The 16,529-nt window shown below is 35.7% G+C and overlaps 1 protein-coding gene across 2 annotated transcripts in view; it reads right to left on the bottom strand.

Moving 5' to 3' along the window:
- Window positions 1–16,529, bottom strand: part of KLHL1 (kelch like family member 1) — a 362,363-nt gene that overhangs the window by 18,226 nt on the left and 327,608 nt on the right. For both annotated transcript variants that reach the window (XM_040487388.1, XM_040487389.1), the window contains exon 9: window positions 7,021–7,233. In XM_040487388.1, the coding sequence (XP_040343322.1) occupies window positions 7,021–7,233 (213 nt within the window). The remainder of the gene's footprint in view (window positions 1–7,020; window positions 7,234–16,529) is intronic.

The raw sequence follows: 16,529 nt of genomic DNA, 5'->3' as shown, positions 1-16,529 counted from the left end.
CAGCACAATGTTAGGGGAAAAAATGACTCCCAATATTGTTTGCGTGTTTCCAACTCTCATATTGATTATGTGCTTAATCTTTAAGATGGGCGTTTAAAAAGTAGTTATTGATATTCTCCCAATCATCCTTGTTACTTCTCTTAAACATATAATGGGAACAGAAACATTGGGAAAGAAGACGGGGTAACTAGAGTTCTTCTCCCCTTTACAACATTCCCTGTGTATTTATAAAAAAAAAATGTTTAAAAAAGTTAATTTTATTTAAATTTAATTTAACTGCCTATGAAGGCACATGAAAAATCCTATTTTGACCTAGATCATATTTATTACATCCTCTTTTTAAGCTTGAGGAGAAGAGAAGTGAATTGATGACAGAACAAGGGGAAGCAAGGATAAGCCACACAGCTCTTTGACTCCTTAGATGTAGTTTCCTCAGAGGGGCTTCAAAAATTATTTAAATTATTGTCAATCAATAGAACATGGAGCATACCCAGGAGATCTGAATGTTGGTTAAAATTCACTTTTAAAAATAAATACCTTGGGGCACCTAGGTAGCTCAGTTAGTTAAGTGAAAGACTCTTGATTTCGGTTCAGGTCATGATCTCATGGTCATTAGATTGAGCCCCACATCAGGCTCTGGGCTGGGCCTGGAGCCTGCTTGGGATTCTCTCTCTACCTTTCCCTCTTCCCCTTTCCCACTTGAGCTGGGTGGAGTTCACTTACAGTAGTTCTCTCAAAATGAATGAATGAATGAATGAATGAATACATACATACATACATACATACCTTTTAACAGTTCAGAACTAAGGAGCAATTGATTATATAATCACTTAATCTACTAATATAACAGAAAAGTCTTATTAGCAGTGTAAGTCCAGGTTGTGTATTAAATAGCTTCTCTCAACATGAAAATGGATTTGGTAGCTTGACACCAGGGTTGATATCTTTCCATCTGTTTGGACATGAGGTTTCATCTATTCATGGACATGTACCTTTCCCCATAATTGTTCTTTTCCTTCCTTTAAAGCATGTAGATGGAGTACCATGATGCTAGCATTCCAGGTAGTACATCCAAGGACAACAGATTATTCTGTTATTCCCTGTCCTTAGCTGACCAATTCAAAGATAACACTCGCCTCATAAGCCATTGATCTAATCACATATCACGTATCTACAAATATCTACTCACATATCAAAATTAGTTTAGCTGTGGTGTTAGCTAATAGTTGTTACATCCACTTGTAAAGCAGGGCCCCCACATATCTAGGCTATCAGAATTTCCATCTTTTGCATATATGTCTACAAGAAATTTGAACATAATTTTTTATCAAAGAAATAGCAAAGATTATGTGTGCACAATAATAGAAAAACAACATTAACAGCACACTAGTTAGTCTTTTTATGCTACACTCATTTGGCTAATGTTAACAGTAAGATCTTAGAAGAAGAAGAAAATCTCTTACTAAGTAGTTCAAAACCCCAATCAAACATTTTAACTTTAAACAGTTCAGGTAGAAATTGAGAAAATTTAGAATCTTACATATGTCAAAGTATGAGTTAGTATGTTAATATGCTATATGGCCTAGGATAAGTGCTTATGATTCAAATAAAAAGTCTCTCCTTGATCGTCTGTTTTCACTGTTTAGAACTGCTACAATTCTTAGATTATGTCCAAACCAAAAAGTTGAAATAAGAAGAGAAATGAAAGAATACAAAATTCTATTCTTACCTTATATATTATTGTGTATAATAACATTAAAAATGTTGAATTAATAATGTATTTATCCCTATATGTCTGACAGCAAATCTTAACTTTCATTATTTCATTCTTTATCAAAGATCTAAAGATGATAAAAACATTGAGCCATATCTGGACAGAAATAAATTAGGTATTCTTATTTTAGGTGACATTTTCTTTTCTTTTTTTTTAAATTTTTTTACATTTATTTTTGAGAGACAGAGAAATACAGAGCACAAGCGGGGGAGGGTCAGAGAGAGAATGAGACACAGAATCCGAAGCAGGCTCCAGGCTCTGAGCTGTCAGCGCAGAGCCCGATGTGGGGTTTGAACTCACAGACCATGAGATCATGACCTGAGTTGAAGTCGGACACTCAACCGACTGAGCCACCCAGGCTCCCCTAGGTGACTTTTTCTGATATGACTAGACTAGAATTTGGTAAATTTTGAACAGACGTTTTATATTTATTGTAAGTGATGTATAAAAATTTATTAGATGCTTATTTGTTAATAGTGTTTGGGTTAGATATAAAGATATAACTTTCAATAAATATATGAAAAGTTGCTTAATATTTTAGTCCCTATCAAAAATTTTGTCAATAAAACAAATGCCTAAAATATATAGATGTAAATCATTGATACTCAGTCTATAATGGTGGAAATGGGCATTCATATGCAAATAGAAACATAAACAAAAATTTATGTCTTTCCATCAGTCCACCCACACATGCATGCATCATTCCATTCTTCCAACCATACTTTCTATGTGCATCCCTCTTTCTATCTATTAATCTATATACCTTCCTATTTACAGTATATCTCCAGATGTTTTCCCTTGTGAGAAATTTGAGGCCTGTTTTTCTTAGCATCTACCTGATTCACTATAGGCTTGGTGAGGACTCACTTTGTACCAAGAATTGTACCAAGGGGAGGATTATAGGGGTGAACAGGCTAATCTTGATCATCACCAGCACATGGATCTAGCTATGTTAAAAAATTGATTTAAAATTATTTTTCATCATATCATCGATAGTGGGTACACAAGAAAACTCCCTTGTGCTTTCAGGTCAAATTTGAATTATGAAAAAATGTCTCTGGCTACTACTATATGGAGAAAAAATTGGAAGAAGGCAGAGTGAACATTACAAAGGCAGATTTAAGAGGCTCTTATCTTGATCTCTCTCTCTTGCAGGCCTTATGGCTGGGATGTAGATTTGAGGGTGAAGGTGGTCCCGATCTATTATTAGCCAGCAGAACCAATGCATTTGAGCATATTTTTTGATTCATTTCCTGGTTTCCTGTTTTATTTGTGATCTTCAAGTTCTAATTATTTATTTGTCTCTTTTTTTCAAGTAAGTTTCAAGCTCTATTTAGTCCAGTGAAAATACATGCAAAACAATATTTGTTGAATAAAAAAAATAGATTCATGCGCTTTGTCTTATGGATTGCACCTTCTGGGCAATTCTGCTAGAACTCACTACATCTTTTGGACATCAATTTTGTCCACTAGGATGCTCTTACCACAGTGAGAGTTGGCTGTGAAATTGGTTTTCACTGTTCCATGAACTATTCTAAACTGTCTGTTCTTGTTGAGTCCTTGCCTTCTTTCTTGCTCTGATTTGAGATGCCAGTGTTCTTTGTGTTTAAGACAGCCTGACTCTTTACAACTTTTGATGTCTTATATAACTACTTTAACACCACTATTATGTAATACCTTTATATTTCCATAAGAAATCCTTGTCATATAGTAAAATTTGTTCCATCCGTCAGTCTATGATACATAACATTGTACACTACTACTTGTTATTCCTAATGGTTTGTTTTCCTAAGATTATATACTAAAAAACAGTCTTTACATTATATGTGTAAAATAATCCTACAGAGTACTATTATGTATCTTGATTTATTGATGATTTACATGTGAAATCATCACTATAGAATATATGTGATAGAAACTACAAAAATGCTATTAATCTGACAAGTAATATGAGCTGGGATAAGAATCATGATAATGCTGTGTGCTTCTGCATTACTTAAACTGCTCATACCCATTGTACTCCTCTAACTTAAAATAGCTACACTTATTTAAGTTTAATTTTGCATCATAAATATATTTGTAGACTGGATTATTTATGCCTCTATTCACAACATTTCAATACATTAGACAGTAAAGTTAGAAGAGAATAATGAAATATCATTTCATTAGTAACATTTATGTAAGATATATAGTAAAAATAGGAGCCACATCATGTTAATCTTTTTCTTTTTCTTTTTGCTATTTTTCCCAATAATTTAGCAGAGAAAAATGTGAATGAGCTGTCAGTCTATTAGGAGTATGTTTTAAATAAATGACTATGTTTGTGTATATAAAGGTGTACATTTATTTATTTGTCCTTTCACCACTGTCCTCACTGTAACACCTGTTGTTCCTAATTTCATTGGACAAGAGAATGGTGAAGTGAAACTGTGTTGAGCTTATTGCTTTCCTCTATGTGTAGATAGCCATAAATCTACATTTATGTATTTCACACACTAGAAATTTCACACACTAGAAATGTCATTAAACATGTTTCTACATTTTATTCAAGAAGTGGCTTAAGTTTGAGCACAGTCAGTTTACTAAAAGCTATCTCTTGCAATGCCCTTATTCTCAACAAAAATCATCACATATCTTTAGACAAATACATTATAAAAGAGAGAGCATCTTTCTGCCACTGACTATACCACCTGCAAGCATGAGTATAATGGATGTGATTTCTAAATATCAAGAGGACAATTGTTATTGCCATCAGTGCAATCTCAATTATCTCTTGTTCTTCTACCAGGTGGAAGTTCTCCCACCCTCATTAATTTTTCTGTGGCCATGTGACTGGTTTGTCAAAGTATGGAAAAAATAGAATTATATTACTGGCATGTGGACTCTAAGAGCCAGTGAACAGTGTACACGTTTCCTTTCCAACACTAGCAGTGCTTATACTTAGCTTATCTGCTATTCTGAGTAGCAGAGCAATGATATCATGGGATATCATGTCAGGGATATCACTGTCAGGGACATGCAGCACTAGTAAGAAAAAAAAATACAGTATTAAGTCACTGAGAGTTTCAAAGTTATTCATTACAGAATAACTTATCCTATCTCAGTTGATATAATAGTTGACTTCAGTATTCCCAATTCTCAGATATCAGCATGTATTCTTACATAATAAGAAATATCATCTTAGGTTTCACTAACTCTCTATCACTGTACACAGTATAATAGTTCCAAGTGATATACAGTGCTTAAAGAGAACTTAGATATAAACATGCCAGGAAGTGTTTGGATTGTTGGACCCAAGCCTGAAGACAGGGTTCCTTTCTACTCCAGACCTTTGTGCACTTGACCATTTTTAGGGAGAATTAAAAGAGAACCTATATTTCTACTCCAGAACTTTGTACACTTGGCCATTTTTAGGAATAGTTAAAAGAGGACCAGGATTACAGAAGATAGAGTTCTAATAAGTCTGTCTTCCATTAATAAAGGTATGACACAAAAGAAAGTCCATAATGCACCTTTGAGAGTTGGAAGGGAGTAGTAGAACAATATAGGATGAACAATTAAATACCTAACTTTTAAAAAAGAATTAACAAATATTCATAGATTTAGTAGATTACTTAAAACTGTTTTAAAGGATCTTTTAAAATATTACTTTAAATTATTGTGGAAAAAATTACAGGGCTTTAAATAAAAGTTGAAGAAAGAAAGGAAAGAAGTGAGGAAAGAGGAAAGGAAGGAGATAGGAAGGACAAAAATAAAACAAGAAAGAATGAAAGTAAGTCCAAAAAGAAACCCACAATTATATGGTCAAATAAGCTTCAACAAAAGAAGCAAGAATATACATTGTGAAATGGAAAGTCTATTCAACAAATGGTGTTGAGAAAATTGGACAGCTACATGCAAAAAAAAAAATGAACTGGACCACCTTCTGACACCATACACAAAAATAAATTGAAAATAGTTTAAAGATCTAAATGTAAGACAGGAAACCATAAAAATCCTAGAAGAGATCACAGGCAGTAACCTCTTTGACACTGGCCCTAGCAACTAATTTCTAGCTTCTTCTGCGGCAAGGGAAACAAAAGCAAAAATAACTACTGGGACTTCATCAAACAAAACAAAACAAAGCAAACAACAATAACAACAGCATCCTCACAGTGAAGGAAACAATCAACAAAACTAAAAGGCAACCTATGGAAAGGGAGAAGATATTTGCAAATGACATATCTGATAAAGGATTAGTATCCAAAATATCTACAGAACTTATAAAACTCAACACTAAAAAAAATCCAATTAAAAAATGGGCAGAGGACATGACACTTTTTCAAAGACCTACAGATGGCCAATAGACATGAAAATATGCTCAATATCACTCATCCTCAGGGAAATGCAAATCAAAACCACAATGAGATATTACCTCACACCTGCCAGCCTGGCTAAAATCAAACACAAAAAACAAGTGTTAGTGAGGATGTGGAGAAAAATAGAACTACTGTATGATCCAGTAATCACACTAGTGGGTATTTACCCAAAGAATACAAAAATACTAAATCGGAAGGATATATGTATACCTATGTTACTGCAGCATTATTTACCACAGCCAAATTATGGAAGCAGCCCAGGTGTCCATCAATAGATGAAAGAATAAAGAAGATATGGTATACATACACAATGGAATATTATTCATCCATAAAAAGAATGAAATGTTGCCATTTGCAGCAACATGGATGGGGCTATAGAGTATAATGCCAAGCTAAATAAGCCAGTTAGAGAAGGACAAATGCCATATGATTTCACTCACGTGTGGAATTCAAGAAAAAAAAAAGGAAAAATGAAAACAAGAATCAAACAAAACAAAACAAAGCAAAACAAAACAGACTCTTAACTGTAGAGAACAAATAGATGGTTACCAGAGTGGAGGTGGGTGGGAGATGGGTGAAATAGGTGATGGGGATTAAAAGTACACTTATCTCAATGAGCACTCAGTAATATATAGAATCGTTGAATCACTATATTGTACACCTGTAACTAATATAACACTATAAGTTAACTATGCTGGAATTAAAAAAAATAATGAAAGTGTGTATACGTGTGTATGGGGGGAGGGTTGGATAAAGAGACAAACAGAAAGAGATTTAGAAAGTAGAATTTACCCTTCCTTAAGTTATGCAGTTTTTACAATCACTTAAATTAGGCATCACTGTAATTCACATTATTTCTCTCACTGTAACTGTGACCTTAGATCTTACCTTTCTACATAATCTAGTAACCTGGAACAGTGATTTGAAGCAGGAGCGTCATGACCTCCTACTGCATAGAGAAAACCATCGCACGTGGCCACTCCAACACCTCCTCTCCTCTTACACATTGGAGCACACATGTTCCACTTATTTGTATGAGGATCATAGTATTCCATTGAACTCAAACAGGAACTTCCATCACGACCTCCAACTGAATATAACCTAAAAACACAATGAAAAAAACAAGATTTAATCTTATGGTCTGAATGACAAAATAGAAAAAAGGAGAAGATCTTTAAAAATATATTTTCTATCACCATATGAGTCCCAAATGTTTTTTTTTTTAAATGTTTACTTATTTTTGCTCACATGCATGCAAGAGAGAGGCAGACAGAGGATCCGAAGTGGGCTCTGTGCTGACAGCAGAGAGCCCAATGTGGGACTTGAACAGTGAACCAGGAAATCATGACCTGAGCCAAAGTCAGACGTTTAACCAACTGAGCCACCCAGGCTCAGCCACCCTCAAATGTGTTTTAATAAGATTAGATGTTATGGAATTTTTGCTTTAGCCAGGGGACATTATAATTAATATAATGGGAAATAGAAACTGAAAAATACAGTATTAAAAGTTTAAGTAAATGTGCAGGAAGACACTATTGTCTAGTATATAAAATCATTCAGGTCTTAGATTTGCAAATGCATGCTCTAATATTCTTCAGTAACTCTAGAAAATGATGTTTAAACTGATTTCATATCCTAGATACATATTTTTTAAAAAGCTGTTTTATGTTTCTCTTAATGTTGAGCATGGTAAAATGTAACTGACTGCCCAAGTGTGCCCTTTATGGCTGTAGGCCTCTTTGCTTGATTACTCATGGTTGTCTGCTAGGTCTCAGTCTTCAGTGTGTTGAAATTAACCAACAGGAACATTTTAAAGGACAAGTGTTGGACAATTTAACTGGCAGAAACACCCAGAAGTGAAATATTCACTAAGAAGTTTTTCTCATTCTAAATACTTTATGAAATCTGAACTTCATTTATTTCTATGAACATCTAACTCAAAAGAAGTATGCTCTAATCATGAGATATTATTAAAATTTAAAATTAAAATTATTAAAATTTAAATATTTGTCATTTAAATTATTAAAATTTAGATATTATTTAAAATTTAAAATTTTGCAGAAATTTTACTTATTGAGTAAGTATCTCCATACAAGGCATCTTGCACAATCCCTGGTACAGAATTTATATATAAGAAAAGTATCCCCCATTTCTTCTATTGTTTTAAAGGAATTGTTGACTTCAAGCTACTCTTTTATTTATACACATTACACTGACAAATTATAGTATTGATTTAGCTGAACCCAGCATTGCTAATACAGTATTTATGTGCAAGAATGTATCACATATTTTCTTTTTCTGTAATTATTTAAAATACTAACCTACAAATATATAGTTAAATGTATATAGAAACTAATTACAATTAAGCATATTGCTTACATTACAGAATTCAAATATTGAGCTTGGGAGTATAGCCTTTTATTTGGAAATTAAATAGTCCTGCAAAGTGCACAAGTTACAACATCAATGACTTCTTTAATGTAATTATGTATATTTCAAACACTATTTATTCAGTCTCTTTCTTCTGTGTGAACCCTCCCTTAATAAAATCCAGTAACACAGGGATTACACAAAAAAGAAATTTATGTAATGCCTTAATGAAAATGACATAATATTTGACAGTCCCTTTTGTAACATAAATGTTTGATGTATAGTAGCTATTATTTTATAAATTACCTACTGCAGCCTAGGCTATGTTATCATGGTTTCTTTCATTTGGTACATGTCACTCATAATGTTTTTCTATATAGATTTTATGGTATTATATAGTCCACAGGTGAACAATGAAATTACTATAATTTCAGTATAATATATTGATTAATACAAAGGCAAAATTACTTGATAAGAGTAAATGCACTGAATTTTTCCTCAAAAATGAACTTTGAAAAAGAAATGAGGAAACTGTCATTTGTGTAAAAGATAATAGTGTCATTTTGGACTGCTTTATGAATTCCTAGTTAAAACTAATGATGTATTTTAATACTTGAAAGATTTTGAAAATTATGTACTTTACAAATATATGCTATCAAACAACATCTCTAATCCACTTATTTTGAAACACAAATTTGCTAAGTGACTAAGAATTAAATGGAAAAATAAGTAACAATAATAACTATTACTGTAAATATTGTTAAAGTTATAAAAATAACCAAGAGATAGAAACGGTATACTCTCAAGCAGTTAGAAAAAAGGCTATAATGTATACACATAACTACATGGACAATTATCTTCTCAGATCTGCCCTCACAAGCTATTTAGCCATAACTTAGGTTGATTCCCTGTTTTGTTTCACTCCAATGACAAATTAGATGCTGAGAATCTGAAGAGCAGAGAAGAATCTGATGCTAGAAGTAAATGCACTGACATGATAGGAAGTGGCAGCTGACAGTTTCACAGAGAGAAAGGAAACGTGACATTTTAACTTAGAGTTGAAAGATGAGTAGAAATTTGTACGATGAAGAAATAGGGGGGAAAGCACTACATGCAGGGAAAGCATTATGCATAAAGACAAGAGGCATGAAAGGTCACAGCAGGTGATAAATAAAGAGTGGCAGGTATGTCACATTGACGGAAGGGGTGGTTGGGAAGGAGGGGAGGAAGAAGTGCAGCTATTGAGAATAAAGGGCTTGTGTGGTATGCTGCTGCACTGGGATTCCACTCGTATGCAATGAGAAAAGCACAGAGAAATAACATTCTTAGGCATCATCAGGTTCCTAGTTCAGTTTGCTGTGACTATTGATCGATATATCCCTTGCATGTCAAAAATTGGCAGGAGATCAAAAATATCCCTGATGTGAGTAAACTTTTTCTGAATTTTGCAGAGAATGGCAAGAATCTGAGTCTTCCCACACTACTTTCCCTAACTTATGTGTTTATTCAGCACACCGATGAGTTTAACCTCAAGTCTAGCTGCCAGGTCTCAGTGTTTAAAGACCTAATTTCCAGGTGCCCATCTGAGCAAGTGCCACATATTTAAAATTGTAGTAAATAAAATATAGCAGTTTCAGGAAACAAATCCTGTATTTGGATATGGGTTAAAACTTGTTGAGACCCAGGCTGTTTCCCACTTGAAAGCATATCATCTGTAGAGTATGACCTTTTGTCAAGAACTGTGAGTAATCTGAAATTGTTTCACTACTTGAAATCTAACAAATTAGCCTATCTTAGCTTCATAGATGCTGGAAGAAGACACAAGACTCCTAGGTCAGAGGAAAAAAATGCTACTATTCACAGCACAATAAGCAACATGAGCTTCATGTTTACGTTGGGTCTTGTCCCCTGCCAAGTCACAATGGGTAGATAAGAGACTCAAGTAAATACTGCACATGCAGCGGGGCTTGGCCTTTCTCACATCTGAGGAACATTAAGTTTAGGAAATGCTAATTCATTAAAGAAAGCTGCCAACAAACCTGCCAAGCTTTGCTGTGAAAGGAGCGATTATCTTTATTATTCTGGAATAATCTGCTCTCTGCTCCAAAGAAAGACAGTGGTTCTATCTTCCATAGCTGTTTGATTTACAAATATCCTTGCAAGACAGTGTGGAAAAACAATTGCCAGCACTTCTTACTTGGGAAATGTACAGTAATGCTAAAATCCCATTGTAGAGCTCTCTGCAAACTCTCTTGTGCTGATTGCCTGAGGTAGCCCCTGCTATCACAACCACAGTTCAAACATCAGGACAAAGAAAAAAGTAGGAGTGCACCCTCCCCCTTTAAGAATCTATCTTCTGTTTTGTTTCTTTAGATTCCACATGTTAATAAACAAACAAAAAGAAGAGTCAGACCTATAAATACAGAGAATAGAGGCGTTTGGGTGGCTCAGCCGGTGGAGCATTTGAATCTTAATTTTGGTCTAGATCATGATCCTAGGGTCTTGGGATTGAGACCCTTGTCAAGTTCCATGATGAGCATGGTGCCTGCTTAAGATTTTATTTCTGGGGCACCTGTGTGGCTTAATAGGTTAAGCATTCGACTTTGGCTCAGGTCGTGATCTCGCGGTGCATGGGTTGGAGCCCCACATTGGGCTCTGCTGACAACATGGAGCCTGGAGCCTTCTTCAGATTCTGTGTCTCCCTCTCTCTCTGCCCCTCCCCCACTTGCATTATGTCTCTGTCTCTCAAAAATAAATGTTAAAAGTTAAAAAATATATTTTTTATATATTTCATATTTATATAAATATACATTTATATTTATATATATTATATATATTTTATATATATATATATAGTTTCTCTCTCCCTCTGCCCCTCTCCCTCTCTCTCTCTCTCTAAAATAAAAAAATAAATACATTTAAAAAGTAAATAACTACAGAGAACAAACTGAAGGTTGTTGGAAAGGGGTGGGAGTGGGCAAAACTGGTGAAGGCAAAGGGGAGACACAGGCTTCCAGTCATGGAACAAGTCATGGGAATAAAAGGCACAAAATAGAAAATATAGTCAATGATATTATAATAGTTCTGTAAGGAAGGTGACAGATGGTAGTTATAACATAACTATGTGAGCATAACATGAGATATAGAGAAGTTAAATCATTATCTTATATGCCAGAAACTACTGTAACAATGTACATCAAAAATACTCAAAATAAATAAAATTAAATAATCCATCTTTTATTTTATTTTTTGCTTATTTATTTTATTTTATGTAATTTATTGTCAAGTTAGCTAACATACAGTGTATACAGTGTGCTCTTGGCTTTGGGAGTAGATAACAGTGATTCATCACTTATGCTAGAAAGTCTTTCCTGATCTCATTTTGTCTTTTTCCAAGAAAATTAACATTGTATAAACTGTATCCTAGGTAAAGTTATTTAATTAACTTTATACATTGTTAATAGTTCATACTTTACAATATAGAGTATATTATTATAATTTTTAATAGTCATACTTTATCAATAGTGCATACTTTGGGATGACTGTAACCAAACCCGAGTTCATCTGCCTGATGAGTAGCAAAGACCATCAATGAAATATGGAGTATGCAACAAAGGGAGGGTATATTCCAGAGGCAGCCAAATGAGACAGAAGGGCAAGCCTCAAAACTGCCCTTCTGAAAGAGTAGAGTAGGGGAAATCTAAAGTCAAATGGAAAATAGCTGGTGAAACTTTGCCACTGAGGGGTACCTGGGTGGCTCAGTCAGGTAAGTGTACGACTTTTGATTTTGGCTCAGGTCATGATCTCATGGTTTGTGGGATCAAGCCAAGTGTCAATCTTTGTGCTGACAATATGGAGCCTGCTTGGGATTCTCTCCCTCTCTACCCTCTGCCTACAAAATAAATAAATAAATAAACTTGGGGGAAAAATGAAAAAAATTGCAGCTGAGAGTAGCCCTGTTAACTTTTTGGTTACTAGTTTCCATCCCCACTGTCTTTTGATCATTGCTCATTCTTGAGGGAATTGGGATGATGACCTCTCTATTTACTTTCTGCTGGAATGGGGGAAGATTGGGATTAGAGGAATGGAGCATTTAGTTCCAGGTTGAAACCCAACATTTTGCATTACCAAAGTTTTTGTACTTTGGTTATCACTCTGTTTTATCTAGGACCTTAGGGGAGATTTGTTGTAAACAAGTAGCTTGTTGTACTTATTGACTGATATCTTCAAACCAGTTCTCCTAAATAGCAGTTTTAGGTCCATCAGAGACTTGCTAGACCAAGCAGGCTATTTCAAAGTTCTCCTTACTGACTGTGTGTAGGGAACCTGTGGATTCTTGTCATGCATGTATGATGAATCATGGCTTAATTCCCTTAAGTTTCACGGAAAATGGGTGGTAAAAAGCACTTCATAAGATCCTGTCCAACAAGGTTGGAGCTGTTACTCTAGGTGCTCGGTTTTCTACGTCTTTAAAATTTTTTTTTTATTTTTTTAACGTTTTATTTATTTTTGAGACAGAGAGAGACAGAGCATGAGCAGGGGAGGGTCAGAGAGAGAGGGAGACACAGAATCCGAAACAGGCTCCAGGCTCTGAGCTGTCAGCCCAGAGCCCGATGCGGGGCTCGAACTCACGGACAGAGAGATCATGACCTGAGCCGAAGTCGGACGCCCAACCGACTGAGCCACCCAGGCGCCCCCTATGTCTTTAATAACAGCACGTCTCCAGAATTTGGGAGGTGTAGGGTATAACGGTGGGGTACATCAACCTGCTGTGTTGAATGTACCTGATAATATCCAATTTCCTAATGTAAGCCCCATCAGGGACATCTAAATCATGGAAGAATGTAGGAAGAGTCTTCACATTTCACAGGGGTTTAATCCCTGCCTACTTCTAGGGGCCACTCTTACCTAAGGGTTTTTTCCCCCATGTTAAGTTGGTTTCTTGGCATATCTTTGCCAAAGTTCTTTTTTTTTTTTTTTTTTTTCAGTTGGGTGGAGTCCAGGAAATGTGTAATTTCCATTCAATGATCAAGGCATTGAACACTGCTTATGTGACCTTTGCCACAAATGCTGGTCCATTGTTGCTCCGAATTGTTAGTGGCAATCCAAACCTAAGAATGATTTTGCTTTCAACTGTTTTGACAACTTCTGAGGCCTTTTCTGAAGGTCATGGAAAGGCTTCAATCCAGCTTGTAAAAGGGTCTACAAATACTAGTAAATATTGAAAATTATCTATTGTTTCTGGCATCATGGTAAAGTCTACTTACCAGTCTTCCCCAGGTCCGGTGCCTCTAAGTTGTATACCTTTTAATGTTTATTTTTGAGACAGAGAGAGACAGAGCATGAACAGGGGTGGAGCAGAGAGAGAGGGCAACACCGAATCCAAAGCAGGCTCCAGGCTCTGAGCTGTCAGCACAGAGCCTGACTTGGGGCTCAAACCCACAGACCGTGAGATCATAACCTGAGCCGAAGTTGGACACTTAACTGACTGAGCCACCCAGGCACCCCAAAGTTGTACACTTTTTAGAATGGGAAGAGCCCAGCCTTAGGATTGTTTTTATTACAGTGTCACATTTTTCCATAGTTCTCTGAAGACTGGGACCAACAATACACTTCCGGATCCACTGAAGAGTAGTATTTCGCCTTTATTGGATGCCTTGGGGAATATGGTTAATCATTTCTTCCATACAGTGTTCTGGGATAAGGATTCAATATATTTCCATCTGTTTTTAATGCCAGCATGGTGTCCAAATCCCCATTCCTTAGCTCTTTTGAGGTCTCCAAGGAATATTGGGGTTTTTATTTAGTTACCTCCATGTCTAGTACTAAAGCCATTATAGAGTCTTTGGAGTTTTTGTATGGACTGCCAACCTGGCAGCTTAATCTTCCCAACTGTGCCCTTGGCTTCTTGTACAGTATAATTTCTGGTGCCCTCAACAGTGGACAATAACTGATGGGTTACCACTGCATCCAGCTCTTCCTCGTCTTTGACCCATGAAACTGTCTGTCCATAAACATCTCAGTGTCTGGATTTCCCAATGGCAGATGCATCAAATTGGGATGGCCAGAATAAACCTATTGAATTATCTGTGTGTCTCTGGTGATCTTTCTGAGTGGCCTAGATAGGAACAGCCATTAAGATCATCTAAACATGGACCGTGTGGCAATTTTTCTCTGAGGTTTACCTCAAGTTGTCTAGTTTCAGTTTTCAGGGCTTCAGGAAGAAATAGGGGTTTTAGTTCTTGGTGATTCCAAGTCAAGAGAATGGGGAAAAAAAATGGAAACTTTTGTTGGGAGAGTCTTGCCAGATATTTGAGAAAACAGAATAATTCAGGATCTCGTCAGTTTTTTAGGCAAACAACAAATATTCAAAGACAATTAATCAGAGCTAGAATCTAACATCCACAAAGGCATATTACTGAAACAGAATATCTCTCTAAACTCACCCTCATTTCCAAAGATAGCCAAATTAAGACTAATTTGTAAAATAAGTCCAATTTTAACAAACTTGGGTTCATTATTTACATAAGCACAACAAGAATAGTGATTGGCCAATATAGGTTTCTTTTCTTTTCTTTTTTTTTAAATCTACTTTTCTGGAATTTTTTCTTTAGTTTTGCTTGTTTATTTATTCTTTTGAGAGAGAGAGAGAGCATGTGAGCAAGGAAGGGGCAGAGAGAGAGGGAGACAGAGAGAGAGAGAGAGAGGGAGAGAGAGAGAGAATCCCAGGCAGGCTCTAAATTGTCAGTGCAGAGCCCAACACAGAGCCCAGCCCACAAACTGTGAGATCCTGACCTGAGCCAAAGTCATATGCTTAACCAAGTGAGCCACCCAGGTGCCTTTTGCTGGAAATTTTCATAAGGAATTTCAGATTGAATTTTTAAGTTTCTCAAGGCTAAGAGAATACTTGCTATCAGGCTTTGCCTGCAATGCCTGCAGATCTGGATGAATTCCACTCATCTATAAGTCCCCCAAATATCCTGATGTTTCTGCACCTACCAGGAAGTAACTTCTTTACTGCCCTGGTATGACTCCTGGGAATCTTATAAACAAGATTTTAGGATTTTTCCAAGGGGCTTCATTGGCTGCACAAAGCCAGCCTTGGCTCTTTGAAACTACATGGTTATATCTGAGTCTATGATTGGCTCCCTCAAATACGACTGTTCCAGCCAAAGCCTCAGTCAAATGAGTGTTTCCAACAGTGTCTTGTCACAAGGAGACCAGATTCTTACTGAACTCCTGCAAATAAATACGTTATCATGGAAATATAAGAATACTCACTGAGAATTTTTGATTTCTGGAAGGATTGTAAGGAGAAAAAGATAAATGTTTCATATTTGTTTACAAAGAAATATTTTATCAAATTTCTGTAAGTCATAGATAGCCTTAAGTCTGGAAGAGAAAATTTTAGAGAAAGAAGAGTCTCTTTGGATGCAGCTTTCCCATTACTTCTAGAAATTCTTAGTTGAGTTTTATGACCTTAAAGATATCAGAGACTTGTATTTGTCATTATGGTGAAACTGACAAGAAAATTCTGTGACATACAACACTTTAATAATTAGAATTACACTTGATGACATTTACACCAGAATGTATCAAAACCTTAGGGATTTTGTTTAATTTCTAGAATAGTTATAACATTCAACCATATAATACAACTTAAGATTTATCATCACTTATTTGACAATGCTTCCCGTGTAATTTGACATACCAAAGAAATAAGCCTAATTAGTCAAAAATACATTATATTCCAACAAGATGAATTTTTTAAAAAAAATGTATGCAGTTCCTCCTTTATTCCTCCCTGTCGTCTCCCATGTTGATATATACTTATTGAGACAAGGACATCCAGGGCACTGCATGGATCTGAGTTCTTGCGCTAGATGCTGTGATGTGCTGACTAGAATCTCTATCAGGAATGAAGGACTCTCAGCTATAGGAAGGCTGCCAAGAGTCCTCAGCTCTCAGAGGCCATCAGGGATCGCCTTGACTGAAGACAGCTGCCTTGCCAAGGGCATGCCCTCTGT

This window comes from Herpailurus yagouaroundi, unplaced genomic scaffold (assembly GCF_014898765.1).
Source record: "Herpailurus yagouaroundi ecotype Mexico unplaced genomic scaffold, PumYag 164, whole genome shotgun sequence".
Taxonomy (NCBI): domain Eukaryota; kingdom Metazoa; phylum Chordata; class Mammalia; order Carnivora; family Felidae; genus Herpailurus; species Herpailurus yagouaroundi.
This window is presented reverse-complemented; position numbering and strand designations above follow the sequence as displayed.